The sequence below is a fragment of the Salvia hispanica genome, chromosome 4 (genome assembly GCF_023119035.1).
Source record: "Salvia hispanica cultivar TCC Black 2014 chromosome 4, UniMelb_Shisp_WGS_1.0, whole genome shotgun sequence".
NCBI classification, from domain to species: Eukaryota; Viridiplantae; Streptophyta; class Magnoliopsida; order Lamiales; family Lamiaceae; genus Salvia; species Salvia hispanica.
The window spans coordinates 48,458,962-48,473,116 of NC_062968.1; the positions used below are offsets into that span (position 1 = coordinate 48,458,962).

General features: G+C 38.7%; 2 protein-coding genes across 2 annotated transcripts; one reads left to right on the forward strand and one right to left on the reverse strand.

Moving 5' to 3' along the window:
• Positions 1 to 267: 267 nt before the first annotated feature.
• Positions 268 to 1,327, forward strand: LOC125185131. The gene is made up of 2 exons (XM_048081624.1): positions 268 to 387; positions 550 to 1,327. Exons 1-2 carry the CDS (start codon positions 352 to 354, stop codon positions 1,201 to 1,203), a joined length of 690 nt encoding a protein of 229 aa, XP_047937581.1. The 5' UTR covers positions 268 to 351; the 3' UTR covers positions 1,204 to 1,327.
• A 4,379-nt stretch (positions 1,328 to 5,706) lies between these two features.
• On the reverse strand, positions 5,707 to 6,249 carry LOC125221279 (secreted RxLR effector protein 161-like). The gene has a single exon (XM_048123402.1). It carries the CDS (start codon positions 6,247 to 6,249, stop codon positions 5,707 to 5,709), a length of 543 nt encoding a protein of 180 aa, XP_047979359.1.
• Positions 6,250 to 14,155: the final 7,906 nt, after the last annotated feature.

The window sequence follows — 14,155 nt, forward strand, 5'->3', positions numbered from 1 at the left end:
TATTTTAAGAGAATATACTATTTGAACATCCTAACAAAATAGACACATTTAATAATGGGAGGGGTATGTTTTATTAAGGAAAGGGAAGACTTTTTTTCTTTTGGAAGGTCTATGGATTCCATAAATAATACCCATTTCCTATTTTTTTTCTGGTTCACAATTATGATTTTGAATGTGAATTGAATAGGCTGTTTTTATTCAGTATAGTTTCTTGCTGATTTCTTGTCTTTTATTGCTCCTTCCATTATATATAACCATCAAATTATTTGTCTCTCATCCCTCCTATAAAGGTTGTTTTCTTGTGCAACAATTTCATTTCGTAAGATATATACAAATTCACAATTGTGGAGAATGGGAGAGATGGCTTCTCTTTGGAGTTATGCAGAGGTATGGATCTTTCATTTCTACTCTTATCTCTTCATTTTTATCCAAAAACGTACTACTCTATAAATGTATGATGATTTATCATTCAGTTATGCAATAACAGTCGGCTTTATTTAATAAAAAAGAATCAATTTCCACTGTAAATAATGTAAATTGTAAAATCAGCATGGAGAAATCGATGAATTGGGGCAGAAGCTGCTGTACACGAGCCTGGAACTGGAGAAGCTGAAATCTGAAGCGATGGAAGAAATGCAGAAAAACAAAGAATACGTGAATCAACTGATCCAGCTGTTGAAATGCGCCATCGAAGAGCGAGACGAAGCTAGGAGGCAGCTCGACAAATTCCTCAGCGCCACCGCAATCTCTTCCCCTTCTCTGCTGAAGCCGGCGGCCAAGGCGAATTCGAGCATAACCGAATCCAACAGCTTCACCGACACGCACAACTATCACTCTCCCGCCGCCGTTTCATCGCCGGCGATCGTCCAAGTAGATCCCGTGGTGGATCGGGGGTCGATGATCATCGATAACCTGTCGAGGGGGAGAGTGCTGCCGCGGAAGGGGATGCTGCTGCAGGCGGTTCTCCAGGCAGAGCCGCTGCTGCAGACGCTGATGGTGGCGGGGCCGCTGCCGCGGTGGCGCAACCCGCCGCAGATGCAGCCGTTTCAGATACCGCCGGTGGCTATCAAACGGCAGCAGGCGGTGAGTGGTTTTGGTAATTTGGATTACGAGACCAATGCTTCTTTGATACCGTCTGCGGCCGTGATTAGTAGCGGCGGCGGCGGCTGCTTCCGCTTCCCCAAACGCCAGAGGTTCTGTTGAATTTATTTATATAGTTGGACGGCACAATTTTTTTGTACAATTAGGTGATGGAGGGCGCCTCGTGTAAATGGAATTATATGATTATTTTGGTTGAAATTTATGAAATGCTATGTGCTTTGTTTTACTCATACTGCAGCATAAACATTTGAGAAATTAATGAGGTTTCATAAGAGTCTTGATGTTATCCATATCGTTATACCACGAGTTCGACTATTAAAATATCAGTAAATTTTTAAGTATGCTTCAATGTACTATTGTGTAATGAAATTGACTCTGCATCCGAATAAAGTTTTTGAAATTTAGGATGGCATGTTATTCTACTTGATTGTTAAAATAAAGAAGCCCAATCATTTACTACTAAGGATTATATTTCGGAATATATATCTTTTCTTTTTTGAGGGGATGTGGTAATTTTTTTTCACAGTAGCATTGTTATTATGTTCATTTTACACTTTATTTATTTTAATTATTTATTGTTATTTTTTAAAAATAGGTCTAAAAAAAGTGACTCATAATGAAACTGAGGAAGTATTATGTTTTTACAAGTTTCACGATAGATTTACACACGCTAATATCCTGCTTATACTAGTGATATTTATTTTGTGATATATAGTTGTATATGGATCCACTTGCTTTGGCTTTCCAAAAAAGCTATACTTGACTTTCTTTATCGTTTTGCACGATTGAATTTATTTCCCAAGTGTATTTGGTCATGTTATATATATTTTGTGCAACTACTACATTTTATTTCGTAATAATTTTCTACATATAATGGCGTAAATATTAGGTTCTGTTTAGTATACCTATCATTTTGAAATTATATTACGATTTTTTTTTACATTTATCAAAATACTTTCCAAAATCTTTTAGGTTCTCTGACTTCTCTCATATTTTGTAATCTTAAATCCATTTATACAGTAATTATTAAATTTAATTTGCAAGATATATTTAAATTTATCTCTGGCTTTCATTTTTTTAACCACATAAAGAAAGCAAGAGACAGTGCGTGTAATATTATCGAGGAGTTACTGTAGTAAATTAAATTAATAGAATCGATATGATAAATTCTAACTGGATTCGAACTCTCACAAAGGCAAACCACAACCATAGATGAACCATCAACTCAATAATAAGCAGCTCCTCAAAATGTCTGTCTTAAATAAATAATGGGAACAATTAGGTCGGTGAATTCTATCTAGCTAGGCCACTACTCTCATCAATCACCTTGAGACTTGTCAACGACCTTATCCTTCTCTTACTCGAAACTTGAACAATATTCTTCCGAATCCTCTATATATGAACGAATATGTGGTTTGCCTATTTTCTTTGCCCCAGATCCTCTTTCTCATTTGCTTCAAATCAAATAAAGAAAGTGTTGGGTTTTCTTGTATTCATTTAATTAGCGCAACGGAAATTGCATACAAAAATACAGATCTAGATTTATAATCATATTGCAAGTTGAGCATGTAAAACACAACGGAATTAAATCTTATTTGTTGTGTTGTTTTCTTCTTCGATTGAATCCTGCAAGTGTTAGAGTTTGTATACTAGAAATCACGTTTCGAGTGATTGAATACTGTAAAACTCTTATTTTATTTTCCAATGAATAAAAAAGATTATTTTTGTCATAATGTTGTTATGTTTTACATTTAATGGATGTTAATGCATGTTTAAATGTATAAGTTAACTTAACAAAGTCTAAGTCTTTGTTTTAGTAGACCGGTTGTGGGCGGCGTCCACTTTAAGGTAACACGGTCAGTTCTAAACAAAGAAAAAGATGAATTTCACAACCTAGTTGGAAATTGACTATCCATCGAGAAAGGTTGCAATGTCAGTCCGCATATTTCTAAGCCTTACTGAAATAAGATGACATTGGTGTGGTATAGCACTGAACGGATCTAACAGCAAGACTTGTCCTTATGCTATCTATTGAAAGGCGAGGTCTTGATAAATATTTGTTTCTTAATCAATGTAGGTTAGCATTGAGCATACGGTATTGATTATGCATTACTTTGACTTATCAAATGGTGCGGGTTTTTCGTAACCCAATGATCCCGATATATTGGGTAGTGGTGATCAATATCTAGCGGTGCTAGGATTGCTATTATATTGAATCGTGCGCGAGCTGAGTCTCGTTTGATAATGTCCTCAAGAGGAGCGCGAAACAAAATTTTATTATTCGGAACCTAGCTAGTTGGAGTTTGATTACTCTATGAATAATAAATAAGCGTTTCATGCTAAGTCCACTCTTGGAATTAATAAGAAGTTAATTAATTAAGTCCATAGCAGATATTAATTAATTAATGGACATTTTTATCTTAAGCGTGGGAAATGAAAGTTAAACGGAAACCCGAATTACTTATAATTTCGGATTTGGATGGGGAGAGTTCAATATTACTTCTGTAGTGGCTGCTCGTAATATTCCAATTATAACTTATATTAAATTGTGGGTTCAATTTAATTAGTAAAAAGTAAATTGGATGAACCCATATAAAAAACCTTCCATAGATCCCTGTCTGGGCCCAAAAGGAACTTAATATAAATAGGAGAATAAAAGAGACAAAAAAAAAACACAATTTTATACTTGAAATTTTCGAAAATTTCGACTCCTCTAGCTGAAGAGAATTTCGAATTCTACTCCTATTCCCAAAAGGATTTCTTCTGTCTTCTTTATTTAAGTCCTAGTATTCTGGTGAGATCAGCCCACACTGATATCGGAGTACAGTTCGGGAACCAGAGAGAAGATTTGTGGTCTAGTATTTAAAGCGTCACGTGGAGAAGCAGCTAGCCATCTTCAATTCTTTGGATAATTAATAAGGTATTTTTCTGCTCCGTAGAAAAGCATGTTTTAGGTTTCAATATTCTTAAAGCATGATTAATTCAAGTTATGAGCATGATACATGTAAGAATTACGCGAATAGATTTTGTCTAAATAATATGCTAAATAGATCTGATTATTATGTGATTTATTGGTGTGATTAATAATTGTTAAATTATGTTAATCCATGACAACACCGCTTCCGCTGCCAGTTCCTCAGCAAGTTGAATCCACTACTATCGAGGTCCACGTGCAATCCAATCCGATGCAGGAACTATCCCAGTACAATTGCTCCGTAGAAGAATGCTAGGAATTCTCTCTACAAAGCTTTACGTATTTTCTCTCTAATGTTACGCTATTTCTCATTTTTTCACAATGGAGAATAAATAACCATTATATAGAGGAAGAGTCACTAGGGTTCCACGATTGTTGGGCTTATGGACTAATATAATTGTAACCCAACTATAATTAATTAATCCATATTAATCTAATTCTAGCCCATTTCCTTTCAATCTCCCACTTGGACTAGCATTAGATATAATACGCAGTTCCAACTTTGTACCCTTGAGCGGATCAAAATACACATATAGTGTGACCCTTTAGGCCCCCATTATCGACAACGATCTAATCGAAGTCTGCACAAAACTCCTACACTGCGTTGGCAGCGTAGCTCGATATATGAAGGACGTTTACGTGAATTCGGTAAACAAACCTTTACATAAAGTTTATAGTAATATCCTTTCATTCAAGAACCACCCGATTGAGCCTAAGATTTGCTATGTGTCATCCAAATAAATCAATCACTTTATCTCATATTTATTAAATGACCCATTCGATCATATTCAATTACTTTAATCGAATACATCTTTGCATTGGCTAATGACTTAATGGTCAAGTAATATAGAGAATTTGAGTGTTCTCTCGAAATTCTAATCGAGGAATGAATCTCATTCTTGGCTCAACTACCATTTTCATTTATCTTATGATATACCCAATACAGGTCCGTGTCTCAATCCTCCTTTGGGAGGCAAAGCGTTGGACAAGATCAAAGCACACCACTCAACAAAAAAAATGTGTAATGACCTCAGATCCAAGGACTATTACATACTTCATGCACTAATAAACTGTAGACACTTGACAAAACAATTTAATAGTAGGGTATACCAATACTCTCCAAAGTATACCATGAGTCCATCACGAATATCTGATATCTCATAGTTGTGAGAACAACTACATTCTCGAAGAATGTGATGCAAACCCCATGCTAACCTATAACATATCATCAATATCCCATTTTTGATGATCATTGGTTAGGGCTATTTTAGAATTATACTATATCTTTAATGTCTCACACCATTAACGACAACCATAATTCAAGGGAACAAATATTTAGAATAAAGACAAACATTTAAACAATTATTCCAATAAGTGCACAAAACCCATAGAAAATAAAATTTTCATTGAATGCGATCAAGTAATATTGTCTCAACACAAAATGTTTCTAAGACATATAAAACTTTAACTCCCACTGATTCAAAGCCATCTACCAACATGCTTAACACCTAAGCTCTCAAAGTGCTTGTTGTGTTTTGCTATACATAACGGTTTGGTGAAAGGATCAGCCAAATTATCATCAGTGGGTACTCTTTCTAATTTTATGTCGCCTCTTTCAATTATTTCTCTGATCAGATGATATCTTCTGGGAACATGCTTGTTCCTGTTCGTAGCTCTGGGTTCTTTTGCTTGCGCAACAACACCAATATTCTCACAGTACAAAGGTATTGCACTACTGGCACTCGGAACGAACCCAGTTCCTTAACGAACTCTAACAAAGCAACAGCTTCTTTGGCAGCTTCAGATGCAGCAATATACTCGGCTTCGGTGGTGGAATCGGCAGTTGTACCTTGTTTGGAACTATTCCAACTCACTGCTCCACCATTGAGGATAAAAACATATCCAGACTGAGACTTATAGTCGTCATGGTCTGTTTGGAAACTAGCATCAGTATACCCAGTAACTGATAACTCTGGTTGTCCACCATAGACTAAGAAATATTCTTTAGTCCTTCTAAGGTACTTAAGAATAGTCTTAACAGTTTTCCAATGTTCCTCACCGGGATTTTGCTGAAATCTGCCTGTCATGCTAAGCGCATAGGCCACATCTGGCCTAGTAGATATCATGGCATACATAATAGATCCTATAGCCGAAGCATATGGGATCCTTTTCATGTTGTCTCTTTCTTTGTCATTAGAAGGACAATCCTTCTTTGACAATACAATGTCATGTCCCATAGGAAGAAAACCTTTCTTAGAATTCTCCATTGAGAAGCGCCTTAGCAACTTGTCTATGTAAGTGGATTGTGATAATCCTAACATCCTATTTGGTCTATCTCGATAGATCTTAATTCCAAGGATATAGGAAGCATCACCCAGATCCTTCATCATAAAGGATCTAGACAACCACTCTTTCACGGATTGCATCATGGAACGATCGCTTCCCATAATCAAGATGTCATCAACATATATGATAAGGTATACGACGTTTCCATTTTCGCGTTTACTATAAACACATGGATCCTCTTTGCTTCTGACAAAACCAAACGATTTGATTGTTCTGTCAAAACAAATATTCCAACTCCTCGAAGCTTGCTTAAGTCCATAAATGGACTTCTTTAGCTTGCACACTGCATTCGGCCTTTCTTTCGATACAAAACCTTCAGGTTGTGTCATATAGACATCGCCTTCTAATTCTCCATTGAGAAATGCGGTTTTGACATCCATTTGCCAAATATCATAGTTGTAGTATGCAGATATTGCAAGTAATATCATAATGGACTTGATCTTAGCAACTGGCGAAAAGGTTTCATCATAGTCAATGCCTTCGCGCTGACTATAACCCTTTGCCACTAACCTAGCCTTGTAGGTTTGTACTTTGCCATCTGCATCTCTCTTCTTTTTGAAGATCCATTTGCAGCCTATGGGGTAAACCCCATCTGGCAAGTCAACTAGTTCCCAGACTAAGTTGAAGTACATCGAGTCCATTTCAGATATCAAGGCTTCAAGCCACTTCTCTCGATCGGTGTCTGACACCGCCTCGGTATAGGTTTTAGGCTCATCATCATCTAAATCAACTTCATCATCTTGGTTCTCAACCATTAGATTCAGTCTCTCAGGTGGACGACGAATCCTTCTAGGCCTATTGAGTTGGTTTTGCTCTGGTTCAGGCTGTTCATTCTGTATGTGAGAAGGTTCAGGAATATCACTATGATCTTCTTGAGGTGGAGGTGATGCAACTATTGCATCATCTTGTCTTTGATGCATCTCATTGTCTTGAGGTGGTCCTTCGAGAGTCTCTCTAAGGTCCTCTCTAAGAGTAATTTCCCCTCTGATAAGTCGTATTCTAAGCCTTGGTTACTGGTCAGTATGTCGTGAAATGCATGTATTATCTGCAAAACAGTTGCTCAAGTGTGCAGGATTAAAGGATCCAAGTCAGTAGGAGATGATTCAGGTGACGTAAGTGAAAAGGGCGCCAGAAGGGTGCAATACTGACCAGGATGCACGCCAGAGAAAAGGCTCGAGATGGAGAAGAAGGATAGCTGGGATGATCATTAACAAGGGCAGAAAAGCCAAAACGTGAAGGAAGTCTACCCTAAAAGTAAGTGCAAGCCTCCCTATAAAAGAAGCCACTTGGAGAGAGAGAAAGAGTTGGTTCCTTAGAGTTCGGTTAGGAGTTCTAAGTTCTCGTTTCTCAAACACACTTAGTAGAATTCTCTCTAGAAGATCAGTCCTTCAGCATTGTCCAATCTCTCGTTCCTCGCCACAACTATGGTCACTTGACGTCTAAGAGTCTGCTGGAGAAGTCATCGATCTACCGTTCCAGCCAGTTTGCCGTAGTAGTATAGCAGTATCATCGCCCGGAGTGGCAAAACAATCGTTATTTTACTTTCTAGTTTAATCATTACCTGTTTTTATCGTTGGATTTGTCGCAAACATTTATCTTTGTTGCTTTTTGAAGTACTTGGTGAAGATCCAAACGTTTTAGCTATGAAATTTCTATTCCGAATGTCCCTTTGGTTTGAGTTTGCTTCATTTTGCCTAGGAAAGTTAGATCTAGTCGTCGCTTTTAATTTCTAAGTGTTTCATTGTCTGGAATTGTTGATCTGAAGTTGTAAGTCATGTTTCCATCCTCATTTTCGTGCATGAGTTTTCTGTTCTGCGCTGTGATCACCACCTTGCATGTCAGTCAGTAGAAGTAAAACTACAGTTTCACCGTTCATTTTAAGTTTGAGCATTTTAATCAATGGATCTTGAGTTTGAAGTTATGAATCTGAGTTTAGTTATGGTGTTTGTGTTCATATGATTTCTGTTAATACTTGGTGAAGAAGAAAACGTCAAAATCAACTTTAGTTTGGATCACTTTACTTTTAAGTTACTTTTGCTTTTGTTCCCTACTTTTCAGTTGTACTGTCCAGACCTGTCAGAGAGCCACCCAGCCACCAGGTATACCTTGTTGTCTAAATTTCCTCTTTTAGTAACTGTCTACTTTTCATATGCCTCTGAGACACCTTGTCCCCTATTTTCACGAACACCACCACATGCCTGTTATTTTCACGCCTACTAGTCAGTAGAGTACCACCTTTATTTCTTGCCTAGGTAAAATCTCAACCCAAGCGTGGTAGCTAACCAAAAACACCCAGGAAAGTTACCGCAGTTATCCGAACGTGTCCATCCTTGTGGGATTCGACCCTTACCTCCACTATACTAACCAGTAGAAGTGGGTTTAGGAAACTTGTTTGAAGCCAGGTCCCGGTTGTCGTTCCAACGACTCAGCTGGGTCGGGAATCTCTTCCTGATCAGTTGGATACATTCCAAATTACATACGATGACCGAGGGAAAACCACACCAGAGGCCTTTCACCCTCCCAATAGATCATCAGAAACTTCCACTAAGTTATTGTCCAATCCAGTGGATAATACCTCATCCTCATTGTTATCTCGTGGTTCGTGAATTTCTTCAAGATCTACTATATCTTGACCTTGTTCCTTGGAGACATAACTGTCTTCAAGAAACGTCACATTCCTAGAGATTATCACCTTGTGATCTCCAGGGCAGTAGAATTCATATCCTTTAGTTTCTTTAGGATATCCCACAAAATAACATTTCTCACTTTTAGTTTCCAATTTATCAGTCATCATTTTCTTAACAAAAGCTGGACAACCCCAGGTCCGGATATGGTTAAGACTTGCTTTCTTGCCACACCATAACTCATATGGTGTTTTCTCCACTGATTTAGAGGGAACCCTATTTAGAATGTAAATAGTCGTTAGTAAGGCATGACCCCATAGGAATAAAGGGAGACTGGCGAAGCTCATCATGGATCGAACCATATCTAATAATGTTCGATTTCTCCTTTCAGATACTCCATTCATTTGAGGTGTACCAGGAGGTGTCCAGTCTGACTGGATTCCATGTGACTTCAAGTAATCAAGAAATTCTCGGCTCAAGTATTCCCCTCCTCGATCTGATCGAAGAGTCTTGATACTTTTCCCAAGTTGTTTCTCAACTTCACACTTAAACTCTTTAAATTTCTCGAAGGCCTCGGATTTATGTTTCATAAGATACACATATCCATACCTTGACAAATCATCAGTAAAAGTTATGAAGTACGAATAACCACCTCTTGCTTGAGTTGGAAACGGTCCACACACATCTGTGTGAATTAACTCTAGCAAATCTTTAGCACGCACCCCTTTCCCAGAAAATGGTTTACTTGTCATTTTTCCTTTGAGACAGAATTCACAAGCTCCGTATGATTCTAAATCAAATGAAGTGAGATAGTCTAACTTTCTCAATCTTGCTATTCTTTTCTCATGAGGGAAGATCCAATCTGTAAGTCCCCACGCATTCGGCAACAACTCTTGCTCCATTCCCAACACGCAAATCAACTTCCCCAGGCCTCACTTTCCTGCAGTCACTTAGACCCTGCACATTATTACAAATGTGTGAGCCACAAGCTGTATCTAATACCCAAGATTGTGAATTATTCATAGACATATTTATCTCAATGACAAATGATAAGGCTAATTTCATGCATCGGTTATATGGTGAAAAGCGTTACAATTTGCTGGGTCTAACATGTTTCCTAAGCCAGGTGTGTGATAAAATCGCTAGATCGAGGGAATGCTGAAGGAAACGGTCTAGTAAAGGAATGAAGTGAAGTGAGCAGAATTCAAAGGAAAAGAAGGCGTGACGGAGGGAGTCAGTAGCTGAGGGCAACAAAGTCTATCTATACCTCGCTGGGCCCCACTCCAACGCCTATATATAGAAGATCATGCAACGCACAAATCATTACTTTTCACTCTCTTTTAGCTCACACACATAACACACACTTGGGAATGAGAGATCTGGGGTAGTTCGGGTTACGAAGGGGTTCATTTCTTTAGAAAGTCTCAGTTGCAACACCGTCCGCGTGTGGACGAAGATACAATCTCTTTTAATTTCAGTTGTTTTGCACTTTTGCGGTCGAACTTCACTTTCGGGAGTCGACTTGGCTGTTGATGTTACTTGTTATCTTTTCGCTTCTGTTGGTTTGCGTTTAGTTGTGATATTTCAAGTTGATTTATGTAGATCTTGCTGCTGAGAGTTTATTTTAACAAGTTTTATGTCGATCTCTGTTTTATTTTGATGTTTTGGTACTCGATCTGGAAATTTGGTGATAGATCTGTGGTTTGTTGATTGATTGGAGGTTGTTGTTTAAATCTGAAGTGATGAAGTGTTTCTGTTTGGTGGAGTTTGTGCCGGACGCTTGGATCCGGAGTGGATTTAGCGTCTGAGGTTGGATCCGAAGTGAGAAAAGGAAGTTGTTGGATTCTCGCTTGTTTCCTGTTTTACTTCGTCTAGCATCTGTAGATCCGTTTAGTTCTTCGTTGTTATGCATCAATTTGATTTAGATTTAGTTTGCTCTGCTCTGATTTCGTTCATGTTGTTTTTCTTATGAGTTTTTACGCAATTTGGTTGAAGAAGATGATGTCGCTGTTAGTTAGTACCCGAGTTAGTTATTCTGCCAGCTTTTCGTCCGTACTCTGCTTTTTCAGTCATGGTCCCCACAGTCAGTTTGTTTCCTAGGTCTAGGTAATTAGAGTAGTTTTCTTAGATCTGGTAATTGAGCAGTTAATTTTCTTTGCAACGTTCTCTTGTTATTTCGCCTAAGTCTAGCTATTAGCGTAGTAGTTTTAAAATTCCCAAGTCAAGTTTAATTTGTTTTCCTCAACCCAAGAAAAATGCGTGGCAGCAGCCAACACCAAAAACAAGTCCAAATCCTTGAACATGATTATTACGCATCCTTCTCTGTGGGATCGATCCTTACTTCCCTATACTAGGTTTAGTAAAGTGGTTGAGGGTTTTTGAAAGAGTGCTCTGTCTGTCCGACGACCAAGATTTCCTACAACCAACGAGTTCCTAGACCGCGTGATCTAGTGGATTTGCTGGACCAAGGGAACCTGTTTATTTCCTTATGTGCGCACCGTGAACACAAAAAATACGTACTTTCAACAAACATACCTGAGCTCCCACTTTCTGCACCAAGTGCCTTGAATTTTGGGCAGTCTCTCTTCCAATGTCCCTTCTCATGACAGAAAAGACACTCATCCTTTGATGATTTCGACTTCTTCTTAGCCCCTCCACTCTTAGGCTTTAGAACAACATCCTTAGATGTTTTCTTCTTCTGTTGCTGCTTATTCTTCCATTTGGAAGACTTCGCAGAAGAGCTCACCATGAGCACAGATTTGACCTTAGCAGTGGAAGACTCATAAGTCTTAAGCATGTTGTGCAACTCTGGCAGCCCAACCTTCGTGTTGTTCATGTTGAAATTCACAATGAAATTCTCAAAACTACTAGGAAGAGACTGAAGAATTAGATTTGTTGAGACATTTGCGGGGAGCACCGTTCCAATCGATGCTAACCTCTCAATCAAACCAATCATTTTCAGCACATGCTCAGAAACCTTGCCTCCATCATGAAGCTTGCACTTGAAGAGATCACGAAGTATCTCATATTCCATAGTTTGAGCTTGTTGAAGGGTCGGGTTTTTGCACGTGTGTCGTGTGCATGTGTCCCTCCTTTCAACAAGATTTATAATTTTCCCACTAATGCAACAAATATTACTAAGTATAAGCGGCAAGAGCGGGGTCGAACCACAGAGACCATGGACCTACTCGAGATCGTTTCTATGACACAAGCGGAAAAGGGGTCGGCTGCTGCCACACATTCATTGAGTTAAATTAAATCTACTTGACCTGGCGGAATTAAACTCGACTCTATCTACCTGACCTAGGGGATGGGTAAAGTACGGACACTTGCAACTTGTAAACTGGAGTGAAACTTACTAGAACACCTGTAACTGAAGGAACATGCTTAAACTTTCCCAAAATAGGCAGACAAAGTGTAAAAGTAAAGTGGGGACCATTTTTCCTAAACAGGCTGGGGCTGGCAGAAAGCTGTTAAAAGCAAAAAGCAAAAGCAAAAAGCAGATCTGATTCTCTAACTAACTCCTACTTCATCTTCTCCAAAAAAAACCAAGTAAAAACAGAGCATAGAACAGAGCTTCAACACCATTGATGAAATAAAACTGATCATGCTTCAAAACGAGATGTAAATGCAAAATTCAAGCTAGAACTACCAGATCTACGCTACCGGGTCAAGCAGAAAACGAAATGAACACAGATTACCTTGCATGCATCACCTAAACTATCGGATCTCAGAAATCGAGCACGTGAACAACTAAATCTCAACCTCTAAACTACTGGAAATCATGTAAACAACATGGATCTAAACATCTAAACCACCAATTGCGAAAAGCATCCAAGAAACATAAGTAAATAGCATCATCAACATGAAAATAAACACCGAAGCTTCATAAAACTGAAAATAAGTTGAGATCCAAAGGTGAAGTCGTCAATTCCTCCGATGAAACTACATATTTAAGCCAAGAAAGCAACAAACTATCTAACTAAACTAAGAGAGCGGTGGCGTTAAGCGCCTACGAGAGCTTTCTACCTAAACTACGATAGCGTTAAGCGCTACCTCTTCATTGTGGAAAGCTTCTATTTATAGAGTGGCTTTAACTTCAACCCTAAGGCAACTTCTTGTCGGTATTTGACCATTTTACCCTTGCAATAATTGAGGATCTTCATGTCAGCACGCCATTCTGTCTCCTTGACCAGGTAGATGACTTTTTCTGCGCTTCAGCTCCATTCCGCCATTCTGTCTCCTTGACCAGGTAGATGACTTTTTCTGTGCTTCAGCTCCATTCCGCCATTCTGTCTCCTTGACCAGGTAGATGACTTTTTCTGCGCTTTTGCTCCATTTCTACTCCTGTCGTCAACTTCCTGATTCTCCTAGGTCCGAGCGACGACTTCTGGTATTTTACTTCAAAATCAGCTATTTTGCATCTGCCAGGTCAATTAGCACAAACTCCCGGATCCAACAGATTTCTGCACACTTAAGCTCAAAATTTGTGCATTATCTCCCCCAAAAGCATATAATTTTAACCCAAAACTAATGCATGAAACGAGCCTTATCACTTGCGAAGCATACAAACTCTCCAAGTGTTTAAGCATCTCATATGGAAGCATGTGCTCATGTTGTCTTTGAAGTTCCAAACTCATGGATGACAACATGATGCACTGAGCATCATTTGCATTTTCAACATGTTTCTCATGAGCAGCTGCGTCAAACGTAGCAAACTCAGAGGATTCCTTACTGGGAACGACACCAATTGGTTTGTCCAAGACATAATTAATTTTGTCATGCCTTAGCACCAAGTGATGGGGTTTGGAGCCCCTTGCACAGCGGAAGACTTGTACAAAACAAATAAATCAGACGTAGGATCTATTTGACCGATTATGCGATTAATCAATTCACATGTTAAACAGATAATTGCATGCTAGAACGCAAATAATTCATGCTCAAAGAAAGTAAATCCTAAAACATGAATTCTACGGTTTAGAGTTACCGATTTGATTCTCCAAAGAATCGACAATTGCTTGCGCCTTCTCCACGTGATGATCTTCGATACTAGACCACGGATCTTCTCTCTGGTTCTCGAACTGTATCTCGATATCAGGGTGGGCTGATC